The 14917-nt window shown below is 42.8% G+C and overlaps 1 protein-coding gene across 2 annotated transcripts in view; it reads left to right on the top strand.

The window, feature by feature from the left end:
* fbxl16 (F-box and leucine-rich repeat protein 16) overlaps positions 1-13762 on the top strand; it is a 30188-nt gene extending 16426 nt beyond the window's left edge. For both annotated transcript variants that reach the window (XM_025906668.1, XM_003457929.5), the window contains 3 exons: positions 7166-7250; positions 7509-7572; positions 8830-13762. In XM_025906668.1, coding sequence (XP_025762453.1) covers positions 7166-7250; positions 7509-7572; positions 8830-8978 — 298 coding nt within the window. In that variant the 3' untranslated portion in view covers positions 8979-13762. The remainder of the gene's footprint in view (positions 1-7165; positions 7251-7508; positions 7573-8829) is intronic.
* The last annotated feature ends 1155 nt before the right edge of the window (positions 13763-14917 follow it).

Genomic DNA, 14917 nt, shown 5'->3' with positions numbered 1-14917 from the left:
GTAAATCTGCAGCATTCATGTTTTTTTAGAACTATAAGCATATCTGAACAATCAGACCTCTGATTGGGGAACAAGTGCACTTGTAATTTCGTGGAACAACTTCCACTCATGGATCAAACGGTGAAATCCTCCCCGCTGCTGCCTTTCCTGGGAAATGGATGAACCGAGAATTCCAGTTTCTTCCTTTTCTTATTCAGAAACACCAGCTCATCATCGCCTAATGTCAACTTTGGTTTTTTCGCAGTATGTTTTTCAGGATGACGTTTTTGCAAAAACACAAGGCTTTCAATGTGTGTGTAGTGTGTTCAGAGGCACTGCAAGTTTGACTCTGAAAAAACGGAATTTCTTCTCACTTTTCCGCAGCGTGCTCAGTGTGTAAACGCCTTTCTCATTCATTCATTATTCATGTAACAATGTTGTTGTTGTATCATAGCTTGCTGTAGTTAAATAAAATAATATCAAGTATAACACAATTTCAGTGAAAAACTAAACTTCAGTAACACAGGAAGCAGATTTGGATTCCATGCATTTTCTGATTCAGGATGGCAGGCGGCTAGAGCCTATCCCAGCTGTATAACCTGGATAGGTCACTAGTGTGTACTTGATTATGTCATTGGGGTACTAATTCAATAAAAGGACTCGCTGTTAGGATCCCTGACAATGCATTGCTTTAAATGGAGAAAATCTTGAGGGATGGCTGTTATGAGGAAAAGCAGCCCAGAAACTCTACCAGCGGCATACATCGTTGTGTGCCTCAAATTTCGGTCTTTTACGCAAGCTAATCTGCCATTTTTTCTTGGTTAGGTTTAGGGATTAGAGATCTGATCTAAATTATCATATTAAAATTTGGGACACGTCATCAGTAGTGGACCTTGGATTCATCGGGTGTTTCGGCCATTATCACTAGACACCCTCATCCAAGGATGATCCTTATCAATCCTGGGCGTGTGTCTCGCGGTTAACTGACTGCCTTAGCTGCCCAAGTGATGTCAGCCCTTTTTAGCCATAGCCAGTGACTGGCCCTCTCAGCAGTGTTAGCTAATTCTCATATAGCCTGCCGTTGTGCCTGTCCTCTGATCCCAATCTCTCTAAGCAGTTTTGCTGTTGGTTGGTCAACTTTCTCGGCTAGACACCTGAGGACCTGGCTGTGTCTCCATGTGTATCTGCCTGAGTAAGGCTAGTCCTACAACCAACCAAGATGTGCTTGAGTGTGGCTGAGATTGTACACAGGGGGCAGGATGGGTCCAAACCACAGCTGCAGATTTATTGGGGAAGGTAGCATGTCGTATGTCGCTCGGATGATGAAACTTAGTCTATTAGACTCCATTCCCCAGATTTCACTCCATGAGAGTTTCCTCTTTTCCACACTCTCCCAATTCATCCAGCGACCCTGCTTGGCCAGCGCTATGGCGCTGGCATGTCTGGCTGTTTCCTCCTGTCGACGCACCTCCTCCACTACCATTATTCGACGTTCGGTTACAGATGCCTATTGCCACCGAGGGGTTACTGCTCCAAGACCAAATCCTCCTCTGCCCTGTTGGACGTGACCCACCACGTCACGATGCCGAAGAGCAGGTTTGGCCTGTAGCACAGATGTGGCCGGGGTCCACTTCCTCCCCGTTGCTAGGGTGGGAGCAGTGCCTCTCACTATGGGGTCCCAGGAGTCCGTGAGTGACATCTCAGGCCTCATTTTTGCACATTTAAACTCCTCAACCAGGCTATGGATAGGCAATGCCAGTATCCCATCGCTGTAGGGACGACGCTGCTGAGGCATTTGGGAAGTCTGAGCCACTTCTTAACGTAGGAGCTCACTAGCCTCTCTAGTCGATTGGCATGATTGAGCGAGACCTCGTACATTGTCAATGGCCACAGTAGTCTGGGTAATAACCCAAACTGGAAGCACCACAGCTTCAGTTTCCCTGGGAGTGCAGTGTTGTTAATCCGCTTGAAGTCATCAGTCAAGTTCTGCCTTAGTTGTTCTAGTTGCCACGTATCATTGAGGTCTGCATTGTACCACCGTCCCAGGCTCTTTATGGGCTTCTCTAAGACTGTTGGAATTTGTTCTCCACTGATATAGAATTGCTCGGCTGTCAGCTTTCCTTTTATGATGGAGATGCTGCGAGATTTACTTGGCTTAAACTCCATTCTTGCTCATTCTATGTTTTCCTGGAGCTTCTGTAGCAATCGCCTAGTACATGGTTTTGTTGTTGTAATGATGGTCATGTCATCCATGTAGGCTCTAATGGGAGGAAGACGAAGGCCCCTCTTGAGTCTCTCACCTCCCACTACCCACTGAGATGCCCGCATGATCAACTCCATTGCCATGATAAATGCCAAAGAGGAAATCGTGCAGCCTGCCATAACTCCAATTCCCAGGTGCTGCCAGGCTGTGGTGGTGTTCTCAGCTGTCACACAAAACTGTAAATCCTGAAAGTAGGTCTTGACCAGTCCTGTGATGTGGTTTGGTACGCTGAAATAGTTGAAGGCTATCCACAAGGTCTCGTGCGGAACTGACCCAAAGGCGTTGGCAAGGTCTAAAAAGACCACATGAAGGTCTCTTTGTTCTTTCTTAGCAGTTTGAATCTGGTGCCAGATAACACTGGCATGCTCCAGACATCCTGAGAAGCCCCGGATGCTGGCCTTCTGCACTGATGTGTCAATATAGTTGTTTCTTTGCAGGAAAGTAGATAGTCTTTGGGCCAAGACACTGAAGAAGATCTTTCCTTCTACATTCAGCAGGCTGATCTGGCGATACTGGTTAATAGAGGAGGAGTTCTTCGACTTAGGGATCAGAATACCTCATGCTCATCACAGAGCCTTTGAAATCACTCCTTTCTGCCATGCTACCTTCATCAGCTTCCACAGGTATTTGAGGACTCGTGGGGTGTTTTCATAGAGCCTATATGAGATGCCATTAGGTCCTGGGGCCGATGCTGCTCTTGCCTGCTTCACTACCTTCACCACTTCACTCCATGTAGGTTGTCTTATGTCCATTTGGTGTTCAGGTGCCTTGATATGCAGCATATCACTCGGAATGGTAACTGGTTCATGCCTCCGATCCTCCAAGTAAGTTTTCCTCAGATGATCTTCCAGGTCTTTTATGGCCATTTTGAGGCACCCACTCTTCTCTTCAACAAAAAGGCTGTTAACAAAGTTGTTGGGTTGATGTAGAAAAGGGTCCTTGTCTGTTCTTTCTTCTTGTTGTCGTCTGAGGTGTTCTGCTCTTTGCAGCTTACTTAGTTGTTGGTTTATTTCCTCCTGCAGGGCAGTGAGTCCCTCCCTTTCTGTCTCATTGGCCCTCCTCCACTGCTTCCTCAGTTGTGTTCCCTCTTTCACTAATCTGTCAATTTCCCGCTGTGTCCTAGACTTTAACTGGTTTAAAGGGCCTTTCTGCTGTCTCTGACTCTTGTTCTTTACCCCAAATCGCTCAACCCCATAACTGTAGATGATGGTCCCCAGGTTCTCCAACTTCCTTTCAACTGGACCCTTTTGTTGATCGAGTATAAGAGCCAGTTCCGAGTCAGTGGTTTCCCTCTCTTTTCTCACTGGATCTGGGCCACAGAATCTGATCTTTCCTACCATCCATCTTCCTTTCCCTTGCTGGAAGTGGTTGTCTAGACTCAGTGTTGGAAGATTCTGTCGGCTGTTTCTGGATGGGCTCTGGGCTGGAACATGGTGTTGATTGTGGCTGGCTTACATCTATACACAAGTGTGTTGCTAGCATTTGGTGGCTTGATTCGAAGTTAGCTTGATATTAAACAGCTGGGCCCCGAGCTAGAATCTAATATTGGGTGTGGCTGGCTAAGCTCTAGACTGGGAGCTGCTACTGGCTGGATTTGACTGAGGTTCAATCTGGAGACTATGGGGGAGTCTGTACGACAAAGAACTTCGATCGGGGTGCTGATACCCAGAGGACTGTGGGGATTCTCCTGCCTCTGGGCTTCAATCGACTGATTTGACTTACTTCTTAAAAAGTATGTGTCAATACAAGGCCCCTTTCTCAGCTCGCTGAGGCACTTCTTCCTGCCTTGGTGGATTTTAAGGCCCATGTCAGTTGTTAGTTTTGACCAGCCACAAATGCAGTTCTGCAGCTTCTTTCCTACCATCATTGATGGTCCATTATTTGCAATGCTTGTTGATCTATTCATCGTTGGTACCGTTCCATGGTTCATTGCAATTAAATCCGTCTGGAAAGGGTCTTCTTCCGCCCCTGCTCTCGCAGACCCTAGGGGTATCTTCTCCTTTGAGATTTCTGTAGCAATATTGGCTGTACCCAAATACGCTAAAAAGCGCTGGGTCCTGCTGGTATGAGGCACTATCCCACACCAGCCCCATTAGGGTCTATTCCCTCCTGTCAGCAGTCTTTCCAGGCTGTCATCTGGTCTTTCCCTGATTGTCAGCTGCCCTTTCGTAGCGGTCACTGGATCACTCCAGAGTTCTGATTCAATAAAAGGACTAGCTGTTAGAATCCCTGATAATGTACTGGTACTAATGTGTTTGTGCTGTGGGGCTTGACACTTCATGTAAGTTCACTTGTTATTTTCTAATTTAAATTCAATCCAATTTTATTTGTATAAAATCAAATCACAACAACATTCTCCTCACTATTGTTAGGTAAGACCCTACAATAATACAAAAAGACACCAACGGTCAGACAACCCCCTATGAGCAAGCAGATGGGAAACAGTGGGAAGAAAAAAACTCCCTTTTAACAGGAAGAAACCTCCAGCAGAACCAGGCTCAGGGAGGGGGTTCAGACCAGTTGGGTGTGACTGGAGGAAGACAGGATAAATAACACACTGTGGAAGAGCGCTAGAGATGAATAATAACGTATAATTAAATGCAGAGAGGTGTACAAACAGACAGTGAGTGAAAAGATGTAAGAGAAGGAGAAATGCTCAGTGAATCACAGGAAGTCAAACTAAGGGAAGATTCAGGCCCTAACTATATGCTTTGTCAAGAAGACAGGGTGTCTGTTCCAGAATGCAAGCTGGTTAGAAACCATATTTCTAAGATTTTCAGGGCCGAGTACAATAACCTCAGTTTGATCTGAATTAAGAAGCAGAAAGTTAGCGGCCATCCAGGTCTTTATGTCTTTACGACATTCCTGCAGTTTAACTAATTGGTGTGTGTTACCTGGCTTCATGGACAGATAGAGCTGCGTGTCATCTGCATAGCAGTGAAAATTTATGCTATGTCTTCTAATGATGCTGCCTAAGGGAAGCATGTATAATGTAAATAGAATTGGTCCTAGCACTGAACCCTGTGGAACACCATAATTGACCTTAGTGTCTGAAGAGGACTCTCCATTTACATGCACAAATTGGAGTCTATTAGATAGATATGATACAAACCACTGCAGTGCAGTACCTGTAATACCTACAGCATGTTCTAATCTCTGTAATAAAATGTATTTTATTTATTTAAATGTAACCATTCTGGACCACACACTCAGCTCTTCGTCACAGTCACAGACTGTCTTGTTTGTTCTCCAGCTGGTTGCAGACTTTTGCAGATATTGATTTTCAGTTTGATGTCCTACAATTGCATCTCTTGCATAACATCCTGTTGCACCTCCAACTTCCTCAAAACAGCATGACAACAAAAAGGATGTAAATCCATCCCAAGTGATTTTCCCAGTTCTCATAGAGAATTACTGAGCCACATCATCTCAAACTGGAAACTTATTTCACATCTCAGCAACGAATGCCTCTGGTTGTAACTCATAAGTGCTTCTGTTTACATCACGTCAGTGAAACAGTCAGCCAGGGTTAGGAAGTGTGTTTACTGCTGTTTTGGGAAAGCAGATGTAAATTATTTCCATCCTGATCCCGATCCCCTAGTTTTTTGAAAACCATGGCATCAGTCTTCCAACTTAAGTCTCACCTCTGACCTCTGAGACTGTCTCCTTCCATACTGGCAGGGAGGGGCTCAGGGCTAGAAAGACAAACATCCAGTCAGCCATCAGCTCTCACTGCCTGCCTTCCCTTACCACTGTCTGATGATCCTTCCAGTCTTGTAACTGCAATAATGTGCTCAAATCCTGTTCCCAGAATCTTTATTTTCTCGCTAGGTTCCCTGTCATACTCATGAGAGCCATTAAATACATTCCTGCTGCCAGTCTGAGAGACATGACGCTGGTTTAAAAAAGGATCCTCAAGGTAGTAAAATACCTCAAATCTTTGTCAGCAAAATAATTACAGTGAAAATACTTTGAAAGATGCAGCAGTGATTCCTGATCCCAACAGACTTGGTGGAATTCCACTAAAGTAAAAAGTCGTATATCTGCAGATGTAATCATGTTTTCCCAGTTTAAAACCTACATTCAGTTATAATTTTACAGAGACAATGTGAATTTGACTCTAATGTTTTCAGGCCCTCCTTACTATGATAGGGCAGTAGAGTCAAGTTAAGTTCAAGTAAAGCTCTTAATGTCTAAAATGTAAGCGAATGTAAGCAAATGGGTAACTATGCATTGATATCGTCCCTGCTAGTGGAAAATCTGGATCATCATTGGTGTGAACATCTGTGTTTGCACACACACACACACACACTGCTTTACTGTCATTAAGGTCTACACCTGACTTTGTTGCCCATTGAAGTTGGCTGCTGTTTGGTTTTTGTGAGGACTGAAAGTTGAACCATGTGGTATTATTATTAATCTAAACTATTTATGAAGTTTGACTATTCACTCAAACACACTGTTTCCATCTGTAAGATATGATTTTATTAACTAGATTACATGAGAAAGGACACTAACTTCATCAAACACGCCCACTTTGTCCAATTTTCTTTAAACTTTGTCTGTTACAGTCAGAGTGAGAGCATCAGCATTTAAACAAGTGACAGAAGAATTTGATCCATAGTTCAGAGTTTTAATAGTAATAATTCAGTGTTTTGTTTCTAAATTCGATGGATTTGACAGATACAAGTTTGCTTCTTTAAATTCTCCCACGTTTCCTTTGTTCGGCAAATAGCATGAATAAAAACACTTCTTTGGCCTTTCTGACCTCTTTTATAACCAAATGTCGTGATCTGCTCTCTGAGAGCATGCTCTGTTTCTTTAATAAGAAAGTACTGCGTAACCTTTTCTACACACAGTCCTCCACTCAAACGTAGCGTCATTAGATGAAGGTGTAATGTTGCTGATTGTGTCTGATTTTAGGTGTGTACGGATCACAGACACAGGCCTGGGATACCTGTCTACCATGTCATCATTAAGAAGTCTCTATCTGCGCTGGTGCTGTCAGGTAACAAAAACATGAAATTTATTGAAATTCACAGTAGAAATTGTATTTTAAAAAAAGAAAAAGCAAGTTGGCAGCATTTGTATATGCTACAGTGCAGCTATAGGAACAGATTGTAGCTGACACCATACAGCTCTCTCTTATTTTCAATATAAACCTTGTAGCTTCTGTTACTTTAACAGTAATATGATCTTACTTCTAACATATTATATCCAGGCTAAGCAGTTCTGGAATTTTAAATGTTATTTTTCATTATTGCAGGTGCAAGATTTTGGGCTGCAGCATTTATTTGGCATGAGAAGTCTTCGCCTACTGTCTCTTGCAGGTATGATCATCTTGATCCATCTTTCGCCAAATAAAGTCCTTTATAATGTGGGTCTGTTGTATTCGAGTTAGTGACATGCTTTCAGCGTACAACCCTGTTTGTAATATAATATATGGAAATAAAAACAGAAGGCACTGATTTCCAAATAAAAAAGGATTAACCATGGCACGCTGCAGGCCTCCACATTCCTTTATGGTTTCATGTGGTGACATTTCGAGCACACCTGCTCTTCATCAGAGCAGCTCCATCTGAAATCATCTGTGAGCTGTGGATGGTAAGTGCACAGGTGCTTACACAGCACTTTTCTGCTCTCCCAGAACAACGGTTAGCTATTCTCTGATGGAGAGTTTATCAAAGAGCGTTTAGTGACTGAAATTGGTCAAATTGCATGATGTATTATTATTATCCGAATTTCCCGGTGATCTCACACAGGCTGGCCAGGGGCAGCCAATAGGATTGGCTGTGGCCTGCCGGCTGAACAATGACTGTGCCAGTGCAAAGTGTCTGAATGTGTCAAATGTTCTGACTGACACTGTAATATTAGAAAAGGTGCAGAATCACACAGCTCATTAAGTTAAGTGCAATACTTTTGTTTTGTTTGCCAGAGAGTCTTCTGAAAATAAATATATGCAGCGGTTTACAATAGAGGACTGCATGGTCACATATTTCAAGAACTTAGCTGCAAAGAATTTGTGAAGGTGGTCATCTGCAGTACACAGTCATGAAAGCATCTGTATGTTAGCGGCACTCTTGCAGGAGTAACTGTTGTACAGCTGTTCCACTCTTCTACACTAAGAATTGAAATGTTGTGTTTACTTGGCCCTCTCTGGGAGTTACAGTCCCTGGGAGGGCATGTGGGAGTCCTGTTACCACTTAATAAAAACTGAGATCTAAAGGACTAGCTTCAATATTATAAGAACTCAACCAACCTTGATGTGTTAGCCATGTGTCGTTTATTATTCCACCACAATAACCAAAGGACTAAATGAGGAAATATGCTTTAACAGAATAGGAGTGTGCTCCTCTGCTCCTTTGTCTGTATGTTGTTCCTGATTCCACATTTTGAGCATCTGTATGATAATGTGATCATAAATGTAGGCTGTGTGCTGTCACTGTGACATAACAAGCCATTAGAAAATATCACCATTTTTACTACTGACGGACTTTTTATGGAATAAATATTAATCACTGGAGAGCAGCGATCAGTGTTTTTTAGCAAGCTCACTGCTGAAGTGTTCTTCTCCTTTGTTCTCCTAGGCTGCCCCCTGCTGACCACCACTGGTCTGTCAGGCCTCATCCAGCTACATGAGCTGGAAGAGCTGGAGTTGACTAACTGCCCCGGAGCAACTGCTGAGCTCTTCAAGTACTACTCCCAGCACCTGCCTCACTGCATGGTCATCGAATAAGGCCAGCCCATGACCGACAGACCACCATACTTCCTGTTTTTCTCACTCTTATACTAAATGCTAACTGCTCCTCTTGTAACACTGTTGCTCATTACCTGACCCTACACCCAGCCCGTCTTCCTCCACACCACTCCATTGAGTAGACTGACCCACAGCTGGACAGAGAGGAAGGAACTCAGACGATGGTACGTGCCAGACCGGGACGATAATGGGATGGTATCTGAGGAGATGCTGGAGTAAAGAGTTTGATGTAACATCTCGTCTCAGAGCAAGTTTTTTTTTCTGGCTGTTGTCTACAGAGAAGACGGCATCTTCAAAGACTCTGATAGTGTTGACTTAATGGATACTGAAGCGAGTGACGGGCAGATGCAACACGGGAAATAAGAGAAAAGGAAATAAAGATTTATGTGTTTTAGCTGTTGGACCTTACATATGCGGTCATACGCCGTAAACATCCTGTATATGGTGAAAGCAGTCAGTGTAAGTCCTCAACACCACGAGGACTGACATCTCAGACTCAACCCATCAGTTGGTGTAATATAAACGCTTTATTCATTCTTTTTCTCAGACGTATTTGGCGCTTCAGTTTTCTTTGTTTCGGGAAAGCCATATGTCATCCCACCATACACCACATGCCAGCTGAAAAAAACAAGAACAGTTCAATCAGTGACGACAGGGATGGGAACATCTCTCTGTTTCTCCTTTGTGTGTGTCAAGTGTTCGTTGTGGACTTGGAGGACCCATCATTTCGGAATAAAACCACCACTCCCGTTTCTGTGTCTTATCAGAAATCAAAAAAGAAAACTAAAGTAATAAGAAACCACAAACAAACAATCACATCTGTTTACGTTGGGTTTGATTTTGGGGGTTTGCACTCTGGTGTGATTGTTGTTCCATTTGGTTTTGTGCTCCTTTCTACAGTTTTTGCACACAGATGTAGTTTACAGGCCTGGAGGAGACACGGTGAGAGTCTGCTAATGATATGATGCTCGTGTCTCAAATGGTGAATAGAACCGAATTACAAATGTGACGAGACATGGGCTCTCAAGTTCAGTAAAGGGGTTCAGATTTGACTTCCTGAACTTTGAGTGTCTGAATTTGAAATTGTGCTCACTGAAGCTACTTATTTATTGTGTGCAGTTTGCTAAAGCCAGGTTACTTTAAGGCAGTGAATGCAGGTGGGTTGCTCTTGGTGTTCAAATCAGAGAAACTATTCAGAACTACTCTAAACTATTAGAACAATGTCCAGTAGAAACAAGAGTCTCATTGGTGAGAAATGTTGCCACTAAGCCACAGTCAGAGAAATCATTTGACGTAAAAACAAACAGCATGAACGAGGTTTCACATTTTCAGTCCAAACTGATAATGAGCTCTAAGCTGCCTTCTGCTGGTCACTGGTTGTGTTTGTAAAATGACACTGGTAACCATAACATCAGTAGCTGGGAATCCCGCAGGTCGCCTCCTAAAGAAAGGAGCAGAAGCAGACAGGTGTAGGTATGCCAACCCTAACCAAACCCCTCTGACCCAGTTTGGTATCAGCTGTAAACTGTAAAGTGAGCAGCATAACACTGACCAGGGCTTTGGACTGCTAAACCGATAACTACTCACAGTGTTTGATTCTACAGTAGGTAATAAAAGACAAAAGCTCCCCGTAAGCCAAAGAATCTTACAGTAAGTCGTTTTCCACCCCAAATCGGCGAGTCCAACAGAGAGCCTCCATCCTGCCTCGCTGGTTGAAGAGACGGTATCAGCGTCAGCCGTCGTTTGCTTGTGACAAATGTTGCTTAAATGTGGCTGGTTGTTCCTAAGTGACGACGATGAAACGGACCGACTGTACGAACAATGTAGAGCATGCATGTTTTTAGTTGGTCTGCCTTTTTGTTACAGATCGGTTCCTTTTAGATGTTCTTCAGCATTTCTTCATTGGACATGAATACATTTATTTATTCATGTATTTATTTATTTATTTAAATCAATTTGTGTCTGATGTAATTTATTTATTGAAGAGACATTCTTAAATCGATTTTGTGTTTGTTTCAGAACCTGCTTTTAATCTGGGCTTATTTCATTTATTGCTGTCACTGCTACGATGATTATTATAATCACCATGAACCATTGACATCAATGAATTGTCAGAATACACAGAAGCATCTTATTTTCATCTGTTCACTTCTGTCAGCTATGTTCCCCTTTCTTAAAAATAAGGGAGCAGATATTGGCAATTTTCTAATTATTTGTAATTGTTCTGAATATGGCAACAAAATTTATATATACATATATGTGTGTGTGTGTGTGTGTGTGTGTGTGTGTGTGCGCGCGCGCGCGCTTGTTGAAGATTGAATGGAAGATTATTAACATAATACTGGATTTGATTGATGTAAATAAGATCGGAGCATGATCCAGCACGCTTGTTCTAACATACCACTTTTATTAGTTTAGAGAGAGACTTTTAAAAACACTTTATGGTGGCATGACAAACGGATGGTTTTCTTATTAGTCTGACTCGCTGCTTAAGTGAAAATCTATTTTTATACATCACCACACTCACATCCAAGTCCTGATTAGCGTGCCCTTTGCAGCTATTTGCAGATTAACTGTCAGCATTTATTGATTTATTCAAATTTCACTCGAAGTTTACGTTTGGGGAACCAAAAAGGACAGTTTAGCCATGTTCTTATACGCATCATTGAATTCAGTTTTTTTAATGAGTAATGCACAACGTGTGATAGAAATCGTACTGCTCAGCTGTCACACTGTGTTGTGCACCATGCTCCTGCCTCGACTCTGACTCCTGATCAGCACAGCTGTGTTTGTGCTCTGTCAGTATTTTGCTTTGGATGAGCTTCCAACAGCTTCACATATATGTTTACGTAGGAGCGCTGGGATGCACAGCTGTATCCTCACGACAAACAGCAACAAACTCAACTCCATCATCTGCCCTTATTTTGAGTCACTTCCACTAGAGTATTGTGTCTACATCTGAGGAGTGCAGCTTTACAAAGCAGCCAAACAAATAGTTTACTGAATATGACACACAGACACACACAGTGTGTGCTGATTGCTTATCTGACCATGCAATGACTGAGAGGAAGTGCAGGCCCGAGAGCTTCTTGTGTCGTACTTGTACCTGCTGATGTGGACCGTTTGAAAAAGAATCTTTCCTTCTGAACAACAAAGTGGTTTCATAAAAACATGAAACGAGCTGATGTGTGTATATTTAGTGACAAAATCCATTTTGTAATACTAGTTAAATAAAAATGTACTGCTCTAAACTACAGGTTGAACTAAATAACAACAGCTTGTGTCAAAATATTCTTAGTTAAATCACTTCCTGTGCACGTGTTCTGAAGCTCCCACTTCTTTTCACATGACACACATGCTGTGGAGCTGAAGTCTGGACTGCTTCTGTTTCTTTAAGATGTTCCAGCTCTCACCCAAGGAGCGCCTTCAGTTCTGAGACCAGCTGGTGGAGAGTCCCAGATTTTAAGCCAGCTAGTGGGACGTGTTCCTTACGATGGTCGGTGACCCGGTATTGGATGCCACACATTCAGACAAAAACTGCTTCATCCAAGGACAAAGTTCCCAAACACAAACTAAACAACGTAGTGTCAGCTGTGCAGCGGGGAGGGCTCAGAGCCCAAACAGCCACTTTATAAACGCATGGCATAACATAGAAGAGCCACCTCCACAGGACAAGACTCTGCTATAAGTCTGCATCTAAAGGTCAAAGGTCACTCTTTGAGGATGGCAGTGTTCACATTTTGGACAGAGAAGACAGATGGATGTCCACTGTGAATGACCATCTTTGAACAGAGGGCGTTCAACGATGGTCACTCTTTGAACACCACTGTGAGACCTTACAACACCAACCTAAAGTCCAGTCACATGATATATTCACTATGGGACAAACCTCTGCTGATTCGCCTTTTTTCACACCTCGGCTCATGTGATGAGGCACATAATCAATAGTGGGTCAGTGACCCTCTTACTCCCACTAAGGCTCACATACCTGGGACTGTCCACCAGTTGATCTCAGAACTGAGAAGTGTTCTTGAATGAAACGTCTTTAGGAAACTTAAAGAAGTCCAGTCGCTCGTTAGATTACCATGACCTGGGTGACTGAGAACCTACACACACAATTATAACATACACACCACTTGTGACCCTCGAGCGGTCAGCCACAGTATTTTACCAGAGAGAACAACAACAACTGGACTCCTCCAGAATAACTAAGAAATGCTGGGACGTCCTGCCCCCACACTGAGCTAAGGGCTGCTCTTTCACATCAGTCTCATTTCCCTTGTCTGTACTTTGTGCCACAGAGAGGTACTACTTCATAATGTGCTGATCCAAAAAATGAGGCAAACAGTTCAATCACAGTTGTACATTGTGTAAAGTGTGGAGAACAAAATGATGTAACTATGATGGAAACCAAAATCCAACATAACCCTTAGACGACAGGATTCAAACGATGATACTGAAACACTTTTATGAGTAAAAAAATAAATAAATTAAAACTTTGTTGCACATCTTTCTTTTGGGTTTTCTAAAGCATAGGTTCAAAATATGACACAATGTAAAATGTGTTGACATTTTAGGAAGAAAGTCGGATTTTAAGAATAGCACTGATATCATGTTATCTTTCCAACCAAACCTTTCAATCTTGAAAGCATGCTGGAAAGACTGGAGGAGCAGCTGGTCTGTAGAGATGAAAGTATTTCTCTGTTTTTAATGCATGTGTTTCACTGACTGCAATCAAACATTAAATATACAAGTAAAATGTGGATCGCAGATACATTATTATTTACACTAGCATAACAGTGGAAACACGTGAGACTAAAGGGAAAAACTGAGGAAAGCTAAATGTGAACGAACCAGCGTCAGACAGATCTATCTGAGATCCCAGCTCACATTTTACCAGAACCTTCTACCGGACTTAGTGCACGTTAGCTTAGCTTCGTCAGGCTGCATGGCATTTTTTGGTTGAACTCATCTGTTGTTGCTCTTGTGAATACTTTGTTTGGAATGAAGTTTATTTTTAGTTCCAAGTAACATCGCTTCCACTGATTGTTCATATTTTGTCGATTGTCTGCAGCTTTAAAGATGCTCTAACATCGTCTGTCAGCACTGCTAATGTTAGCCACACTCGGCAAACTGATCTACACCCTGACATTTCAAACGCACCCATCACTGAGTGTCGTGGCTGACGCACAGCATGTGTGTGTCCTGGTCCGAGCTGGTCTCTGAGACAATGCTCAGCCTTCTGCCCTTTAGCACAGGAGTAAGTAATTCCAGATTTGTCTGAAATAATACAGCATGTTTCTGCTTTAGATTAAAAATGATCACATTTCATTTGACCAAATATATATAGAGATCCTGGCGCTCACAAGCCTGACCTGAGTCTTGTGTCTGAAAAGACTGAAGCAGTCGAGGAGTCTGTCTCGTTCAGGACACAGTCGAGTAGTTCACACTATTTTATTATCAGGCAAAGACTCGGGCTGCACAGCGGCGCACACGAACAAGTACAATTCATCGTTCAAGGCATATATCAGACACATGAACACAGGAAATATTTGTTATTTGGGGGGATGCTCTCCCTGATTTGTTGTCCTCTGGTCTTTGACCTCCAGTCAGGGCTCTGTGTGAGAACACGCCTCCCTACCTTACAGCATGTTATACCCAGTGTTGGGGAGTAACGGAATACATGTACCGCCGTTACGTATTTAGAATACAAAATATGAGTAACTGTATTCCGTTACAGTTACCGTTTAAAAAGGTGGTATTCAGAATACAGTTACTTTGTTGAAATAAATGGATTACACGGCGGTACTTCCCTGTTTCATATTGTCGCGGGTCAGGACTGTTTGGGTTTGTTTGACAGCTATGTTCTGTTGTTCCAGGCGGCAGCGTTACGGTTGCCATAGTTACAAGGTGACGCT

Source organism: Oreochromis niloticus, linkage group LG4 (assembly GCF_001858045.2).
Source record: "Oreochromis niloticus isolate F11D_XX linkage group LG4, O_niloticus_UMD_NMBU, whole genome shotgun sequence".
NCBI lineage: Eukaryota > Metazoa > Chordata > Actinopteri > Cichliformes > Cichlidae > Oreochromis > Oreochromis niloticus.
The sequence above is the reverse complement of the archived record's forward strand: the minus strand, read 5'-3'. Positions and strand labels throughout refer to the sequence as shown.